We start from the raw sequence: 16,277 nt of genomic DNA on the forward strand, positions 1-16,277 counted from the left end.
CGGGGATGGGACACGCTCCACTGGGGGAGGATGGGAAACGCTCCCCGGGGGGGACACGCTCCACTGGGGGAGGATGGGACACGCTCCACTGGGGGGAACACGCTCCACTGGGGGAGGATGGGACACGCTCCCCGGGGGGGGCATGCTCCGTGGGGAGGTGAGGGGATGAGACACGCTCCACTGGGGGGGACACGCTCCACTGGGGGAGGATGGGACATGCTCCACTGGGGGAGGATGGGACACGCTCCCCGGGGGGGACACGCTCCACTGGGGGAGGATGGGACACGCTCCACTGGGGGGGGGATGGGACACGCTCCCCGGGGGGGGACACGCTCCCCGGGGGGGACACGCTCCACTGGGGGGGACACGCTCCCCGGGGGGGACACGCTCCACTGGGGGGGGGATGGGACACGCTCCCCGGGGGGGGACACACTCCACTGGGGGGGGGATGGGACACGCTCCCCGGGGGGGGGACACGCTCCCCGGGGGGGGGACACTCCACTGGGGGGGGATGGGACACGCTCCCCTGGGGGGGACACACTCCACTGGGGGGGGGATGGGACACGCTCCCCGGGGGGGGACACGCTCCACTGGGGGGGATACGCTCCCCGGGGGGGACACGCTCCACTGGGGGGGGGGGACACGCTCCACTGGGGGAGGATGGGACACGCTCCCCGGGGGAGGACACACTCCACTGGGGGGGGGATGGGACACGCTCCCCGGGGGGGGACACGCTCCCCGGGGGGGACACGCTCCACTGGGGGGGGGACACGCTCCGCCGGGGCTTTGGGCTGCTAAGGGGGAGCAGGTGGCAGCAGGGCCACGGGGGAGCAGGCACGGCGGAGGTGCCTGCCGGCACTAGCCCCAGTGGATGGGGCTGCACCAGGGACCAGACGAGCCCGTCACTGGGCTTAGGGGCCCAACACAGCGCGTGGCTCCCTGGTGCCCCTCCCCCCATGGCCTTTTGCTGCTGCTGGGAAAGGCCTGGCTCTCCCGGCCCCAGGAGGCTGGTTTGGTGCTTCCCTGCCTACAAGCCCCTCAGCCACGGGGCTCCAGCTGCCATGTGGACACCGCGGTGGGCCAAGGGGCCGGTCTCTGCATGGGCGGCCCTGCCTCTGGGAGCGCTCCCGTCGCTCTGGCTGCTGCCAGGTAAGAGCCGTGGGGCGGCAGCCTGCAGTAACGCAGGGCACAGACCCGGCAGGGACACTGATCTCTCGCAACCCAACGGGAAACCAGGAACGGCTCCAGCCGGGCGGGACCAGCAGGGCCCCGGCACAGCTCAGGCCAGGGGACTTCCCCAGAGGTTCTTGCGGCAGCCCCGGGCCTGGCGGTTGCACAAGCGCAGACGTGAATAGTCCCAGCGACAGAGAACCCACCATGGACCTGGGCACCAGCTGCCTTGTTTCCAGCTGGAATTCACCAGCTTCCAGCCCCGGGATCTTCTTGGGCCCTTTTCTTCTCGAGCTTAAATCTTCTCTCTGCAGGTGCTTAGTGACCACGATCACACCCGCTCCCACGATCACACCCGCTCCCAACCCGCCCTAACTAGCTGAGGGACCCAAGTCTCGGGGTCAGGCAGATTTTCCAGGCCAGGGCCTGTTCTTGTAGCCACCAGGGCTGTGTGCAGAATTCAGCAACGGCCACGACCACCTTCCTAACCCTACCCAATAGTCCCTGTCACATGGGCCTGGGACTTTCAGGTCCCAGCATCTCCCCGGGAGCTCACACTCTGCTAATGATCCCCCAAGTCTGCATCCCGCAAGCGCGACTCATTCTTAGCGCGTGACCTTACATTCGGCTGTAATAGAAAGTGCAGGTTGTTTGAATGAGCCCAGGTGACCAAGCAACCCGGATGGGTCCATATAACTGACCCGCCCTCTTCGTTCCATACCACCCTGATGGGATTTGCATCATCCACAAACTAGGGGCAATGATTTCCTGTTTTCATTATTCAATAGCACTGGGCCAAGCAGATCCCTCTAGAGACCCTCTGTTAGAGACGCCCCTATTTACAATTCAGTTTTCAGCTCTATCAATTAGCCAATTATTAACCAGTTCCGTGTGTGGTGGATTTTGTGCCATGGTTTGTTTTTAATCAGAACATGGTGCAGTACTGAGTCAAGCGCTGGACAGAAATCCAGGCGTGTTCCCCTCACCAAGCCTGCACTCTCCTTTAAAATCATCAAGTTTGCTTGACGTGCTCTATGTTCCCTTGCACTCTCGCTGGCTTTCCACTGACAGCTCAGCCCCCTGCCATCCACCAGACTCGTCCGCCTGCAAGAACCTACCTGTTACTGAAAACTTTACTGCAGTTGTAAACTTTAACAACCAGCATCTCCTCCATAATGAGCTTCCCATAATGCGGCCAGCGAAAGAGCTAAAACAAAACACAAACACACAGTGACCTGCCAGAGCTTCTGCAGCACCTCCCGGGGACTCAGCCTGTCCCCCTTCCCGAGGGCATGCTCCTAATGCTCCCCTCGCCGAGGAGTGTGGGTGGGTGGGTGGGTGAGACCAGGCACCCCCGGCTGCTGCTGCGGGATCTTGGGGCAGAGCCTTTTAGCAGGAGGCACTGGAGATGCACCAGTGTTTCGAGCAGTTTGCCTGCTCCAGCCGCACTCCAAGAGGGAGCTGAGATGCGCCAGGGCTGGGGGCAGCGGTGGGTGAGGCCCGGGCGAGGCCAGCCAGGCAGGGGTGGCTACAAAGTCAAAGTAACAACACTGGTAAAATCCACATTGCGACGTCCATCCCGCAGCCAAAGCACGAGCTCCTGCTGCATCCTGCCTCCCCGGGGAACCGGCTTTTAAGTAGCCACGTCAGGACTCGACCAGTGACTTACATCCCTGCGCCCCGCAGTGCAGGGGAGGCATCTCAGGCAGCTGGCGGGGGGCAAATCACTGTTGGGAGAGGGAGGCTGGGAATCCCTACGCCCATGACTCCTACCCAGCCCTGGCTGAGTTGGGGAGGGCGGGACTTCCTCTTCCCCAGCAAAGAGCGGCTGGGCTTGGCACAGACCTACGCCCAGAAACGTCCCACGGCTGCACTTCCGCCCCCATCACTCCTCAGCCATAGGGAGGGGGCAATGATATGGGCACCTGCTCAGACCCCTCTGCCAAGCCTCAACCCCCTCACTGAGAACCTCCCCCCAAACCCTCGCCTCCTGCAACCAGACCAGCCTGCCAATCCCCATGCCCCCCACACCCAGACCCCTGAATCCGGACCTCCACCACCACTCATACCTCCACCTCACCACCCCAACGAGCCACCTGCACCCAGACCCCATCCCATGGAGCCTCAACTCAGCCGTACCTCAACCTCTGCCCCACTCAGACCTCAGCCATCCCCCGCTGCCCCACCCCGAACCACTCGCTGAGCTCCTGTGCAGCCAGCCCCCCCGCTCCACAGCGCCCTACAGAGAACCCCTCCCCCACACCTGGCCCCCGCCAGGCACAGCCTGCTTGCCCCAAACTGGATGCCTCCAGCATGGAGGGGCAGGCTTGGCCCTTGTGCCATGTCAGGGTTGGGTGCAGCCTGAACACTGAGTGTGGGGGGGGCACCGGACTCTCTCACCTCCGTGCAGCCAGCGGCCCCCCACCCCCACGTCGCAGCATTTTAAATTGTGCAAAGTTCTGTCGGTTTTTAGCAGAGTTTTCGGCCCAGGATTCCCTGGCGTGAAATCACTGCCTGGCCAGGCTCTTGGTGGAGCTGCCCGGCTCCTGCCACCAGCCACAGGGCTCCGCCCCAGACATGGGAGCCGAACGGGTTTCTACATAGAGCCGGTCAGCCTCTTGGGAGCCTCTGCTCCAGAACCGCAGCTGGGCTGCTGTGGAACCACTGCTCCTCCCTGCCCGGCCCAGGACATCGTGGGGCTGCTCGGTTTCTTTTGCAAAAATCCAGTTCACGTTGAAGGATCCTGCCATCCCCTCCCCTGCCCAGGGCTCCCCAGGCCTGAGACTGCAGTGAGGGGCTGCCGGAGGGGGAATCCTTCTAGCCATTTCGGAACCCAGCTCCCCTGGTCGCCCCAGAGCAGCTCTCGGGGCGAGGCTGGCCAGGGCCAGGGCCAGGGCACGGCTGTGAAGAGATGGCCCCGCCCCGCCCCACACACGTGCCGTCCCGCGTGCCTCACCTCTCCAAAGACGGCTTCCTGGCCACAGCGAATCTTCTTCGTCTTCTGCGTGAACCCTGGGCCACCACAGGCGGAGTCAGAGTGGGCGGAGGCAGGATTCCCAGCCCGGGAATGCAGGATCTGTCATGGGGAGCCCGCCCTGCCCCGCCCATGCCAAAGCCAGGCCTAGTTCACTAGAGGCCAGCGGGGTGGGGTGGGGGTGGGGGGCTCAGCAATCTCCAGGCTGGCTCACACACTTGGTTCGGCTCCCAGGCTGCAGCCCAGGGCCATCCCTGCCCTCTTCCCTCCAGCACCAGAGGTTCCTGGTCCCTCCTGCCTGCCCCGCTGCCTATCTGCAGGGAGCTCCCCAAAGAGAGGCAGGCTCCATGGCCTTCCCGGGCAATGGCCCGCTGCAAAGGGCTCCAGGTGGCCGTGCAGGGCACAGGGCAGGAGCTGCGCCAGTAAATGTTGTGCAGGCCGGAAGCCCCTCGGCCCAGGCCCCCAACCAGAGGCCGGAAGCCCCATGGCCCAACTCCTCCCCCGCCCTCCCAAGAGGCCGGAAGCCCCTCGGCCCAGGCCCCCCCAACCAGAGGCCGGAAGCCCCATGGCCCAACTCCTCCCCCGCCCTCCCAAGAGGCCGGAAGCCCCAGTCCCCAGGGCCCCCCAGAAATATTCCATTAGGAGCCAAGGCAAGTTCCATGGGGTGCAGCCCCTGCCATAGGCACAGCGCTAGCTCCCGCGCGCCCCCCACGCCGCCTGTCCCGCCCTCCAGGAGCCTCCCCCCAGCAGTGGGGCCTCATGGGGTGCTGACAACTGGGGCCAGCAGCCGCAGCGGGGCCTGGGGCTCGCATCTGGCCTCTGCCACCAGCTGCCAGGCTCACGCTGCCCCGCCCACCCTTGTGCTGCCAGCCCAGGCTAGGAGCCCAGGGCTCAGCTCCACAGCCGCAGGGGGCAGGCCTGCTGGGGCTGTAAGGGGCTGGCGGGGACTCGCTCTGCCTGGACATGGCTATGGCTAGTACTGGGGGGCTGGCTCCTCTGTCAGGGGTTGGCAAAGCCATCGCGAGGGGGGCAGCCCCATGTGCCCAGCTGGAAGCCGCTGCTGCGGCTCAGCCTGAAGCAGACTCGCTATTGCGTCCCGGGGCCGGCAGATGGCCCCCCCTGTGCAGTGGGGAGAGGTCAGAGAGATCCCTGCCCAGGGCCCCCTCCGCTTCTCTGGCCCTCGCGGAGCCCTGGGCCCTGGTGCTCCAGGACAGGGAAACCCTTGGTGAGATTAAACACAAGGAAGTTCACAAGAAGTGAAACTTGCCAGGTGCCTAGGGCGGGGTGTCGATACTGCTCGAGAACGCAGGGGGGGAGAGGAAGGCGAAAGCGCCACTGGAATTGCAGCCAGCAAGGGGTGTGAAGGGGAACACGAAAGGTTTCTCCAGGCATGTTAGCAAGAAGAGGGTGCGGGGCCCTGACTGGCTGAGGGCGGTAACCTAGTGACAGACGATGTGGGGAAAGCTGACGTACTCAAGGCTTCCTTTGCCTCGGTCTTCACAAAGTCAGCTTTGGCAACGCAGTATGGGAAGGAGGTGGGCAGCCCTTGGTGGAGGAAGAACAGGTTGGGAACCATTTACAAAAGCTGGACATAGAGGGGATCCACAAGGAATCCTTCTGAAGCACTTGGAAGAGGGGACAGTGATCAGGAATAGTCAGCATGGATTCACCAAGGGCAAGTCCTGCCTGACCAATCTGATTAGCTTCTATGATGCTAACCCTAACCCTTGGCTCAGTGGACATGGGAAGTCAGTGGATGTGATAGACCTTGACGTTAGCAAAGCTTTTGATACGGTCTCCCATGGTGTTCTTCCCAGCAAGCTAAGGGAATATAGATCGGATAAATGGACGGTGAGGTGGATAGAAAGCTGGCTAGAAGACTGGGCTCAATGGGTAGTGAGCAACGGCTCGATGGCAGCTTGGCAGTTAGTTTCTAGCGGAGTGTCCCAAGATTCGGTTCTAGGACCGGTTTTATTCAATATCTTTATTAATGAGCTGGAGGAGGGGATGGATTGCACCCTCAGCAAGTCCACAGATGACACTAAGCTGGGGGGAGAGATAGGGTCCAGAGTGACTTAGATTGGAGGATTGGGCCACAAGAAATCTGATGAGGTTCAACAAGGACAAGTGTAGAGTCCTGCACTTGGGACGGAAGAATCCCAAGTATTGGTACAGGCTGGGGACCAAATGGCTAAGCAGCAGTTCTGCAGAAAAGGACCTGGGGGTTACAGTGGATGAGAAGCTGGATAGGAGTCAAGAAGGCTAATGGCATATTAGGGTGCATTAGGAGGAGCATTGCCAGCAGATCCAGAGATGTGATTATTCCCCTTTATTCGGATCTGGTGAGGCCACATCTGGAGTATTGTGTCCAGTTCTCGGCCCCCCCCCTACAAAAAGGATGTGGACGCATTGGAGAGGGTTCAGCGGAGGGCGACAAAATGATTAGGGGGCTGGAGCATATGACCTATGAGGAGGGGCTGAGGGAGTCGGGTCTGTTCAGTCTGCAGAAGCGAAGGGGAGAGGGGGTTTGAGAGCAGCCTGCAACTCCCTGAAAGGCGGGTTCCAAAGAGCCTGGAGAGGCTGTTCTCAGTGGGGGCAGAACAAGGAGCAAAGGGCTCAAGTTGCAGGCGGAGGTCTGGGTTGGATATTAGGAAAAACTTTCCCTAGGCGGGTGGGAAGCGCTGGGCTGGGCTGGGTTGGGGGGGCGGAGTCTCCGTCCCTAGGGGTGTTTAAGTCCCGGTTTGACCAAGCCCTGGCTGGGCGGATTGTCGGGTTGGTCCGGCCCTGGGCAGGGGGCTGGACTCGATGACTCCTGAGGCTCTGCCGGCCCGGGGGTTTCTCTGACAGGCGGGGCGAGCCTGGCAGCGGGGGAGGGCAACGGGCCGTTCCCATCATAGACCCCTGCGGATCAGCTACAAACCCCCCAGCCCCGCCCCTGCCCCACTCGCCCCCTAACAGCCCTGGGCGCTGGCACCACCCGCCCCGGCTAACCCCTCCACGCACCCCCGCGCCGCACCTCGGAAGCCGAGCTGCACCTGCCGCTCCCCGGTCCCGGGCAGGTGGGTGACGCGCTTCACGGTGACACTCAGCGCCATCCTGCCCGGCCGCTCCTGCGCTGCGCGCTGCCCCGGCCCGGCTCCTCCTGCGCTGCCCCGGCCCGGCTCCTCCTGCGCTGCCCCCGGCCCGACTCCTCCTGCGCTGCGCTCTGCCCCGGCCCGGCTCCTCCTGCTCTGCCCCGGCCCGGCTCCTCCTGCGCTGCGCGCTGCCCCCGGCCCGGCTCCTCCTGCGCTGCGCGCTGCCCCGGCCCGGCTCCTCCTGCGCTGCCCCCGGCCCGGCTCCTCCTGCGCTGCGCGCTGCCCCCGGCCCGGCTCCTCCTGCGCTGCCCCCGGCCCGGCTCCTCCTGCGCTGCGCGCTGCCCCCGGCCCGGCTCCTCCTGCGCTGCCCCCGGCCCGACTCCTCCTGCGCTGCGCGCTGCCCCCGGCCCGGCTCCTCCTGCGCTGCCCCGGCCCGGCTCCTCCTGCGCTGCCCCGGCCCGGCTCCTCCTGCGCTGCGCGCTGCCCCCGGCCAGGTCCCTCTCGCTGACTCACCGCAGGGACGCGCCCAGCAGGTTGGGCCGGCGGCTCCGCACCCGGAAAGTACACACGGCCCGGCCCTGCCGGCCTCTCCCGCCCCTTCTTGCTCGCCCCAGCCGGCGCTGCCTCCAGCCGCTCACCCCGCTCCCCAGCACAGCTCCTGCCCCTCAACCCCTGCCCCCAGCCCTGTACCCCCAATGCCAGCTCAGCACACTCCTGCACCCCTCACCCCCGGCTTTCACTCCAAGCCCTCTACCCCCCACACCCGGAACCCCAACATTCAACCCATACGCCCCTGCAGCCCAACATCCACCCCCACATCTCCCCAATACTCTGCATCCCAGTGCACCCCCCAACACTCAACCCATATGCCCCCACTTGCATTGGAGAGGGTCCAGCAGAGGGCAATGAAATGATTCGGGGGCTGGAGCATGTGACCTATGAGGAGAGGCTGAGGGACTTGGGTCTGTTTAGTCTGCAGAAGGGAAGAGTGAGGGGGGATTTGAGAGCAGCCTTCAACTTCCTGAAGGGAGGTTCCAAAGAGGATGGAGAGAGGCTGTTCTCAGTGGTGACAGATGGCAGAACAAGGAGCAATGGTCTCAAGTTACAGTGGGGGAGGTCTGGGTTGGATATTAGGACAAATGATTTCCCTAGGAGGGTGGGGAAGCACTGGAATAGGTTACCTGGCGGAGTCTCCATCCCTAGAGGTGTTTAAGTCTCGGCTTGACAAAGCCCTGGCCGGGTTGATTTAGTTGGGATTGGTCCTGCCTAGAGCAGGGGGCTGGACTTGATGACCTTCTGAGGTCTCTTCCAGCTCCATGATTCTATGACTCTCCCCCCACCCCAACACTCAACCCATACGCCCCAACTCTCCCCACACACCCCTAGAGCCCAACATCCACCCCCACATGTCCCCAATACTCTGCACCCCCCAACACTCACCCCAATCCCACATCTCCCACAAAGAGCCCTGAGCACCGACCACCTTCTGCACCCACCCAGCGAACACCCCCAGTGCCCTGGCAGCCCAGCAGCCTTTCATTCCAGATCTCCCCGTACCCCCCGCCCTCCGTCCACCCACCCCACAGACACACCAAAGACCCCCTAGGCCAATGCTGCCCTCCAAGCACCCTACCAGACCCAGCATCCCTCAGGAGCCACTGAGCCCCTAGGGCCAGCTTTGGGCTTGTCCCACCCGCTCCCCTGCTGCACCCCCTGGAGTGAAGATGCCACCTACCAGGGAGGCAAATGCTGGTGTAAAAAGTGAACCGTGGAGAGCTGGGATCCCAGGCAGGGCCTCTCCTGGCCACCCTGCTGCAGGCAGATGGCTCCCCAGCCTCGCCCTCCAGCCTGGGCTGCTGGTTCATCAGTCCCTGGGTGAGCGTGCTGGGAAGGTTAACGCTCACCAGACCACCTCCCTGCTGCCTATGCCAGCGGGGGAGTGTTTCCCATGACCCCGGTTCTCCACGCTGCGAGGCAGCAGGTGGGTGGCCAAGATGCCCTGCTGCGAACACAGGGCTGGGCGGGCCAGAGGGGGCAGGTAGAGCCACGTCTCTCGGGTGGAAAAATGTGGTTACACTTGCGTAGAACCACAGACTCCCAGGCTGGGCAGAGACCTCAGGGGTCATGGAGTCCAGCCTCCTGCCCAAAGCAGGACCAACCCAACTGCATCAGCCCAGCCAGGGCTGGTCAAGCCGGGGAAAGAGGTGGAGTGGGGGTGGGAAATCAGACTTACAAAATCAAGATGAATGGTCCTCCGAGCGCCTCAGCCAGCCCCTGGACACACTGTCTGGGCCTGCTGATTGAAACCATCCAACCTCAGTAACGTCCATTCGACCCCTCCTGAGACACTAGTGGAATGAAACCCGGCGTGTCGTTCCCATGCCTGCTCTTCCCCAGCTATGGACACAAATAGGGATTTTCGATTTCTGCTGTGCCCCTGGTAACTCGCCCTTTCCACCGAGCACGCAGCTGACACCATCATCCAGATGATTTTTGTTTCAACTGCTCCTTATTGGCCATTGGCTTCTCTGAGTGTCCTTTCCCTCCTTCTCCCATTCTTAATGGCTCAGTGATCGTCATTACAGCCAACTTCCCCTTCCTCCCCTTTGTGGGAAATCAGTTTTCTAGCTGTCGTCATTCTGCCTCTTCTCCAGCTTGTTTTTTAACCAGTGCAGCCTTCTTGCTTGATTAGGATTGTGACTCCCCTGCAAGCTGAGGCAGAACCGGACTCCCGAGTGCCCCCTAGGGGGAAGCTATTTATCGTCACAGGGTTTTTATTCTGAGCTAAGGAAACCAAACCCGAATCCCACAGCCTGCTCCCTCCGATCTGTCCTACCCTCGCTCGCCCACGGCCGGGCAGCCACTCGGCACTGGCCTCTTCCGCGGGGAGGGCTGGCCTGTCACATCCTCACGTCGGCCAAGCCTGCCACGGCCCCGTCAGGCCGTTTGACCTGCAGGGTGAGTCTCTGTCTTGTGATCACAGATGACCGACTTGCTCCTGGATCTGGGGGGGAGGGGGGATGTTTTGAGTGTCTGATCCAATATCAACCTGTATTTTCTCCGGCTATGTCTACACTGGCGGGTTCTTGCACAGGAACTGCCGTTCTTCCGCAGAGCGTCCACACCGCCCGCCCGCTCTTGCGCACAAAGATTTACAGGACGGTGTGGGAAGAGAGCGCTTCTTGCGCAAGAGCTATGCTCCTTTCTAACTAGTGTAAGCCCTTTGTGCAAGAGAGCGTCCACACGGCCACGGATGCTCTTGTGCACAAGCACATGGCAGGGTGGATATGTTCTTGCACAAGAACTCACCAGTGTAGACATAGCCTCCATGTCCTGCTGAGCCAGTCTCAGTGGAGTTGTATGGAACCAACCTTCACAGCCGAGCCTTGGTCTGGCATTCATATGTGCAGTTTTAGTGACATGTATGCTCCTCTGCTAGGTCACGTGAACCAGGCACACAGCCTGTTTGCAAGCCCTGCTGGTCTTGCAGGGTCTCCGGTTGTCCTTCTGGGAAGGGGTTAGCAGCACTGTGATGCTCAGAAAGCCGGCCGTGGGTGTGTTCCTCCCTTCAGGGATTGCTTGCTACGTATTTGCTTTACTTGTTGCAGATCTTGAATAGAGTTTTAGTGATTTTCCCTGCCACTTTGTCAGCTGGTGGTTCTGGTGATGGGGCGTGTGGCCAGATCCTTCGTACAAACCACTCCTAGCAAGTGGAATAGAACCGCTCACCCTGGGATCCCAGCTCTGCTAAGATGCTTCCTTTGCTAGTGCAGGAGGTCCCCAGAGTCAGGCCAGCGCAGTAGTGAGGGGGCTTCCGTGGTTTGGGGCGGAGGGTCCGTTCCTCCTTTGCTCTACGGGCTCAGGGAAGACGTGTTTTCACTGCCTGGCTTTCGCTCCCTCCCTGCCATGGCTCTCTGCAGCTCCTGGAAGCAGCTGCCAGGTCCCTGTGGCCCTTCGGTGCAGGGAGACTCTGCGCCCTGCCCTGCCTGAGCACCAGCAGCACCATAGGGACCTAGTGGGCCGGTAAGCATGGCAGGTATCCAGCACTGACTCCCGCCCCCTCCTGCACCCAAACTCCCTCCCAGATCCCACCCCCCAGTACCCCAAGTCCCTCCTCCACAGCCCCACTCCAGAGCCTGCACTAACCCAGCCAGAACCTTCTCTGCACTCTGACCCCATCATCCCTGATCCCTCTCCAGAGCCCTCGCACCCCCCCGCCCGAGCCCCAGCCGGGGACAGTGAGCGAGGGCCTGGGGAGGGGTGCCCAGCCCTACACCTCTGTCAGCAGGGTCTGATGGACTGTGTCCCTTACAGGGAGCTGGAATGGGGGGGACCCTGGGTTGGTCTATGCAAGTAGTTGGCTCCGGCTTTGCTTTGCCAGCTGTTCAGCCCAAGGAGCCGAGCGCTGCTCAATGTGAGCCACCCCCGGAAAGGCAGGAATAACCCAACGTGGGAGCCACGGGGTGTGGCTGTGGGAACGCAGGGAAGCAGGGCTGCGCTGCATTGGACGCCGGCCCGGCCCCTGCCCCTGCCCCTGCCCCACACTCCGCCTCTGGGTTCACGCCTGGGCCCTGTGACTCCAGCTCCCCTGCAGACTGCGCCAGGCCCTGGGTGGCGACAGGGGGTTTGCTGAGTGGATGTGCTGCCTTGTCGTGGCACCGCCCCAGAGTGCCCGCTTGGCTCCCTTCCCGCCGCTGCTCCTTGTGCCCGGTGGCCCTGCCCCCAGTCCATCTGGCCCCAGCTCTCAGAGCCCCCTGGCTGGCGCGGAGGGTCTGTGTGCTCCAGCAGGCCGGCCCACGTTAGCTGCCTGGCGCCGGAGGCTCGGCTGGGCATTTGCTGCATGAGCTCGTCACAGCAGCCAACAGGAAATGGCACAGACAGTCCTGGGGCTTTCCGCAGGGAGGGACACATTCCTGGGCACTCAGGCACCGCCCAGCAGGGTCCAGGGGCGACCGAGTCTGCACTGGCAGTGCGGGCCCTGTCCCGGCGGGGCAGGGGGAGTGACAGCACGAGGAGGAGCCGTGTAGAGCAGGTGGCTTTGCCCTCAGCAGGAGCATTCACGTGCCCCCCCGCGGCCACAGCTTTGCAGGGGCTCTAGGCAAAGGGAGCTGACAGCAGGTGCTTGCTGAGACAGCTGCTCAGCTCAGTGGCCCTGCGGGCTAGAAACATGCAGTGCGGCTGCATTCCAGCCACTCCCAGGCCAGCTGCAAGGCCCAGCCTCTCCTCGAACAAGAGCTCCCCGCACAACCGCTGCAGTGTAGCTACTTCCTGAGTCGGCGAAGGTCAGGCCGGCATGCAGGGCAGGGGTAGACCCTTAAACGAGGGGAGGAGAACATGCTGTGCGAGGCCCCGCCCGCAAGATCAGACAGACAAACCTACCTGGAAACCCTCGGTCTTGGCTCACATGCGCACGGTCTTGTCCTTCGCTGCCCAGGGCCTTGATGGGGATCCAGGCACCTTTCCCTTCGCCCACCTGTGCGCAGCTCTCACTGCTCATGCCCCGCTGGGCAAGCAGAGATTCTCCTCTGGGGTCCCTTCCACAGTGCCTGCCGCAGCTGGGCCAGTCTCCTTTTCAGAGCAGGAAACCCATCCCAGCAGAGTGACAGGACTCCTGAGCCATCCGCCAGGCAGCACACCCGTTGGTCTAAATGCAGTGCAAGGGAGTGCGAGCGCGTGTGTTGCACTGCCAGGCAAGAGATCCTTCCGTGTAAACTGACCATTCACACGCCAACTTGGAACTCTGACAGTTTGCAGCCTGGGGACCTTGGAAACCCAGAGAACCCCTCCACATTGTACAGGCCCTTGGGAACTTAGCTACGGTCCACGGCCATAGAGCAGTGCAATGTTGTAGCCCTTCCTTTGGTACCATGTCAGGAGCAAGCACTAGAATTGACCATCCCTCGCTTAGCGTCCCGTTCAGGCACTCGGCACGCTTCAAACAGTCACTGTTTGGAGTGAAACTTTCTGCCCCAAGATTAATGGTTTCGGGGCAGGCTCCAGGGGAAAGCTGGGATCCATCTGCCCTCCGGAGCTCTGGGAGAGGGGCCGCATTCATCCAACTGTAAAAACAAACAGTCTCATTTAAAAGTGGCTGAACTTTTTCTGGCACTGAGCCAGCCCTCAGTGGGGCATGTGCACTTTCCTAAGCTTGAATAACTTCCCTTTTATTCAGCCTTTGAGAGCATTTCAAAGCAGCCTGCCGAGATTTGGTAACTTGCTCTGCACAGGTGTGTTCTGAGAAGCCAAGGTCTGAGTCCTGCTGTCTCAAGAGCCTCTTTCCCTTCACTAGAAAGAAAAGTACCAGGATGAAGGTTTTACACGAAGCTGAAACATTTGCATGTTCCGACTTTTTGCTGTATCCCTGCGGCCTCGCGTGTTGCGCACACAGCGCTGGGGAGTTAATTCAGTCCTTTCTCTGGCATCAAATATGCTCCTCACTGGCCAGAAGTGTTCAGCTCAAGCAAACAATATGTTGAGTCTTGGCACTGATCTGCGAGGGGCTGTCTAGGCATCCTACCTTGGGGCACCCCTCCCTCCCTCGGGAAGTGTTAGCTCATCGCACTTGCTCTTTACACGACAGGCAGGGCATCAATTCCCCACAACGGTGTGTTCCAACCACTGCTTTTACCAGCCCTTTTGTTTGCAGTGGGTGAGGCGTGCAGACGTTTTCTGGCTTAGTCAATAAACAGCAGCATTTGTGGATAGGGCTCCCAGATGGTTGAAACAAAAATACCGAATATTCCTCCCCCCTCCCCCAAAAAACCCCGCTGGGAAAAAAATTCTATTGAAGAAAAAAAAGGGGGGGGGGAGAGAGACCTTTATTATTGAGCAAACTAAGGGAGACCTTAGTTACTGGAGCAAAAAAAATAAAATAAAATAAAACAAAACAGCATGTCCCCTCTGAGAGTGTGCAGGGATAGGAAAAGGGGAAAAGTTGAGCACTAAGACCCAGGGGAGTCATTGCTTCCCCTTGGTTTTTTTTGCCGGCAGCCATTTTGTGCTGGCAGCCTTGGGGAACCAGGTAAGCATGGGGGCTGGGGGGGGGGGGGGGGGGGGCTGGGCACTGAGAGTTTGTAGGGTTGCCAGGTGCCCAGCATTTTCGCCTCTTGGCCGGGGGGGCGGGGAAATCAGAAAATACCGGCCATCTTAGGAATCAATAGGGTTGCCAGGTGTCCGGTATTCACCCGGACAGTCCGGTATTTTCGCCTCCTGTCCAGTAAAACAATTCAGAGAACACCAGACACCTAAAATGTTCGGTATTTTCTGATTTTTTCCCTGGCCAGGAGGCAAAAATGCTGGGCACCTGGCAACCCTGCAAACACTCAGCGCCCTGCCTCCCTGCTGCCCCGAGCCCCCCCCCAGCTCCCAACACCCTCAGCCCCCCGACCCCAGCCCCTATGCTTACCTGGTTCCGCAAGGCTGCCAGCACAGAATGGCTGCTGACCAAAGGGAAGCAATGCTTCCTCCGGGTCTTAGTGCTCAACCGCTCCGTTCTTATCCCTGCACTCACTCTTAAAGGGGACATGCCGTCTCCCCCCTTCTTTTTCCTTCAACAGTTTTTCCTGTTTTTTTTTTTGGGGGGGGGGGGGGGGTCAGTATTTTTGTTTCAACCATATGGCAACCCTAGGTGTCCGGTATTTTCTGAATTGTTTTACTGGACAGGAGGCGAAAATACCAGACTGTGTGGGTGAATATCGGACACCTGGCAACTCTATTCGTGGAGCCCTTGTGGTATTTATGCATTGAGGAAAAGATTGGCCTGCACATTGGGCACCGGGCAACTTGAACGATTTTGTTTGTTTGATCCTCACTGGCTGGGTAAAGGCCTCTGAGGATCACGAGAATTTTTAAATTGTAAAATCCTTTTGATTATTGTTATATCTACTGCTTCTGAGAGCAGTGTGTGGACGTTACATTGGGCAACCAGAGGTTCTCAGTTTCCAGTGAGATCAGACCTGAGATTATTGAGCAGGGGTCGTGGTGCTGGGAATTTGGGCGGTATCGACCAGCAGATGGAACAAGAACTTTCCAGGTGTCGGCTCATGAAACCTGGGCAGATTGACAGGCTCTTTAGAGCGGAGGCAGCCACCCCTTCCAGTCATGACTATTGCTTTTCCTGAGTGGGCTACAGCCATTGAGAGATTAACAAAGGGTTTGTCTTCACCGCAAAGCATTCACTTGGTTTCTTATCCAGGCATTGCTCCTCCCCCTCCTCCATTCACACACAAAACCCTCCCACCATGTTTCATGGTGCTTTCAAACTGCTGTATCTGGTGGTGACGGGCAGAGTCTGGGTGTATCTTTCACCCGGGCTGGTAATCTGCCCTCTTCTGCGGTGAAGACACAGCCTTGGAAACTTCACGCAGGTGCTGCAGCCCCACAAGTTTCCCTTGTGGGGAACCTACCACAGCACGAAGAACCATGGGATACATGCCCTTAAGTCCTAGTCATGCCAAGCCCCAGTGGCCGTAGTGTGGCTGTTCATGCCCAGCTAGGCTGGCTTGGGTGTAGATCAGGGATGGACAATAATTATAGACCGGGAAAGGGGGGTGGATTTCACTAATTTCTGAAGTGGCACCGGCCTGCCCTGGAAGAGGCGGAACCTGGGGCAGGTCCGGGACACTTCTGTGTTCCCCTGATTGGCCTGGGGGTGGGGGAGCACGTGAAGGTCTTTGCCCCCTCCCTGCCTAGAGAGAACCGCCAACTGAACAGCTGGTGGTTCCCTCTAGGCCCCTGTGCCCCCGGGAGCGGGAGGAGACTGTGCACTGCCCCACTCACTTCCTGCTACCACCCTGCAAGGGGCACATGGTGCTTAGAGTGGATTGGTCCACTTAAAGTGCCACGTGCCCCTTACAGGGTGGGGGCAAGGAAGGAGACGTCACACACTCCACTGGCCCCAGGCCAATTGGGGATCCAGCCCGCAGAGGCCCCTTTGCCCTTCCCTGGTGTAGCTCATGTGGCTAACTCCACAGTGGAGGTTTAACACATTTTGCCCAGGGGCAATAACTGAAGAGGTGCGGGACAGCACAGAGAGGAACAGGAAATGAGCCGAAAACAGC

At 60.7% G+C, this 16,277-nt stretch overlaps 1 protein-coding gene across 2 annotated transcripts in view; it reads right to left on the minus strand.

Moving 5' to 3' along the window:
- The window catches only part of LOC102458767 (fer-1-like protein 4), a 107,016-nt gene extending 95,799 nt beyond the window's left edge, over window positions 1-11,217 (minus strand). The window contains exons 1-3 of one of the 2 annotated variants that reach the window (XM_075901461.1): window positions 9,452-11,217; window positions 4,127-4,182; window positions 2,289-2,377 (exon numbers count right to left, since the gene is read on the minus strand). In XM_075901461.1, coding sequence (XP_075757576.1) covers window positions 2,289-2,344 — 56 coding nt within the window. In that variant the 5' untranslated portion in view covers window positions 2,345-2,377; window positions 4,127-4,182; window positions 9,452-11,217. Of the gene's footprint in view, window positions 1-2,288; window positions 2,378-4,126; window positions 4,183-7,160; window positions 7,536-9,451 lie in introns of those variants that run through there. The other variant, XM_075901460.1, reaches the window with a different exon arrangement.
- Window positions 11,218-16,277: the final 5,060 nt, after the last annotated feature.

Source organism: Pelodiscus sinensis, chromosome 18 (genome assembly GCF_049634645.1).
Source record: "Pelodiscus sinensis isolate JC-2024 chromosome 18, ASM4963464v1, whole genome shotgun sequence".
Taxonomy (NCBI): Eukaryota; Metazoa; Chordata; order Testudines; family Trionychidae; genus Pelodiscus; species Pelodiscus sinensis.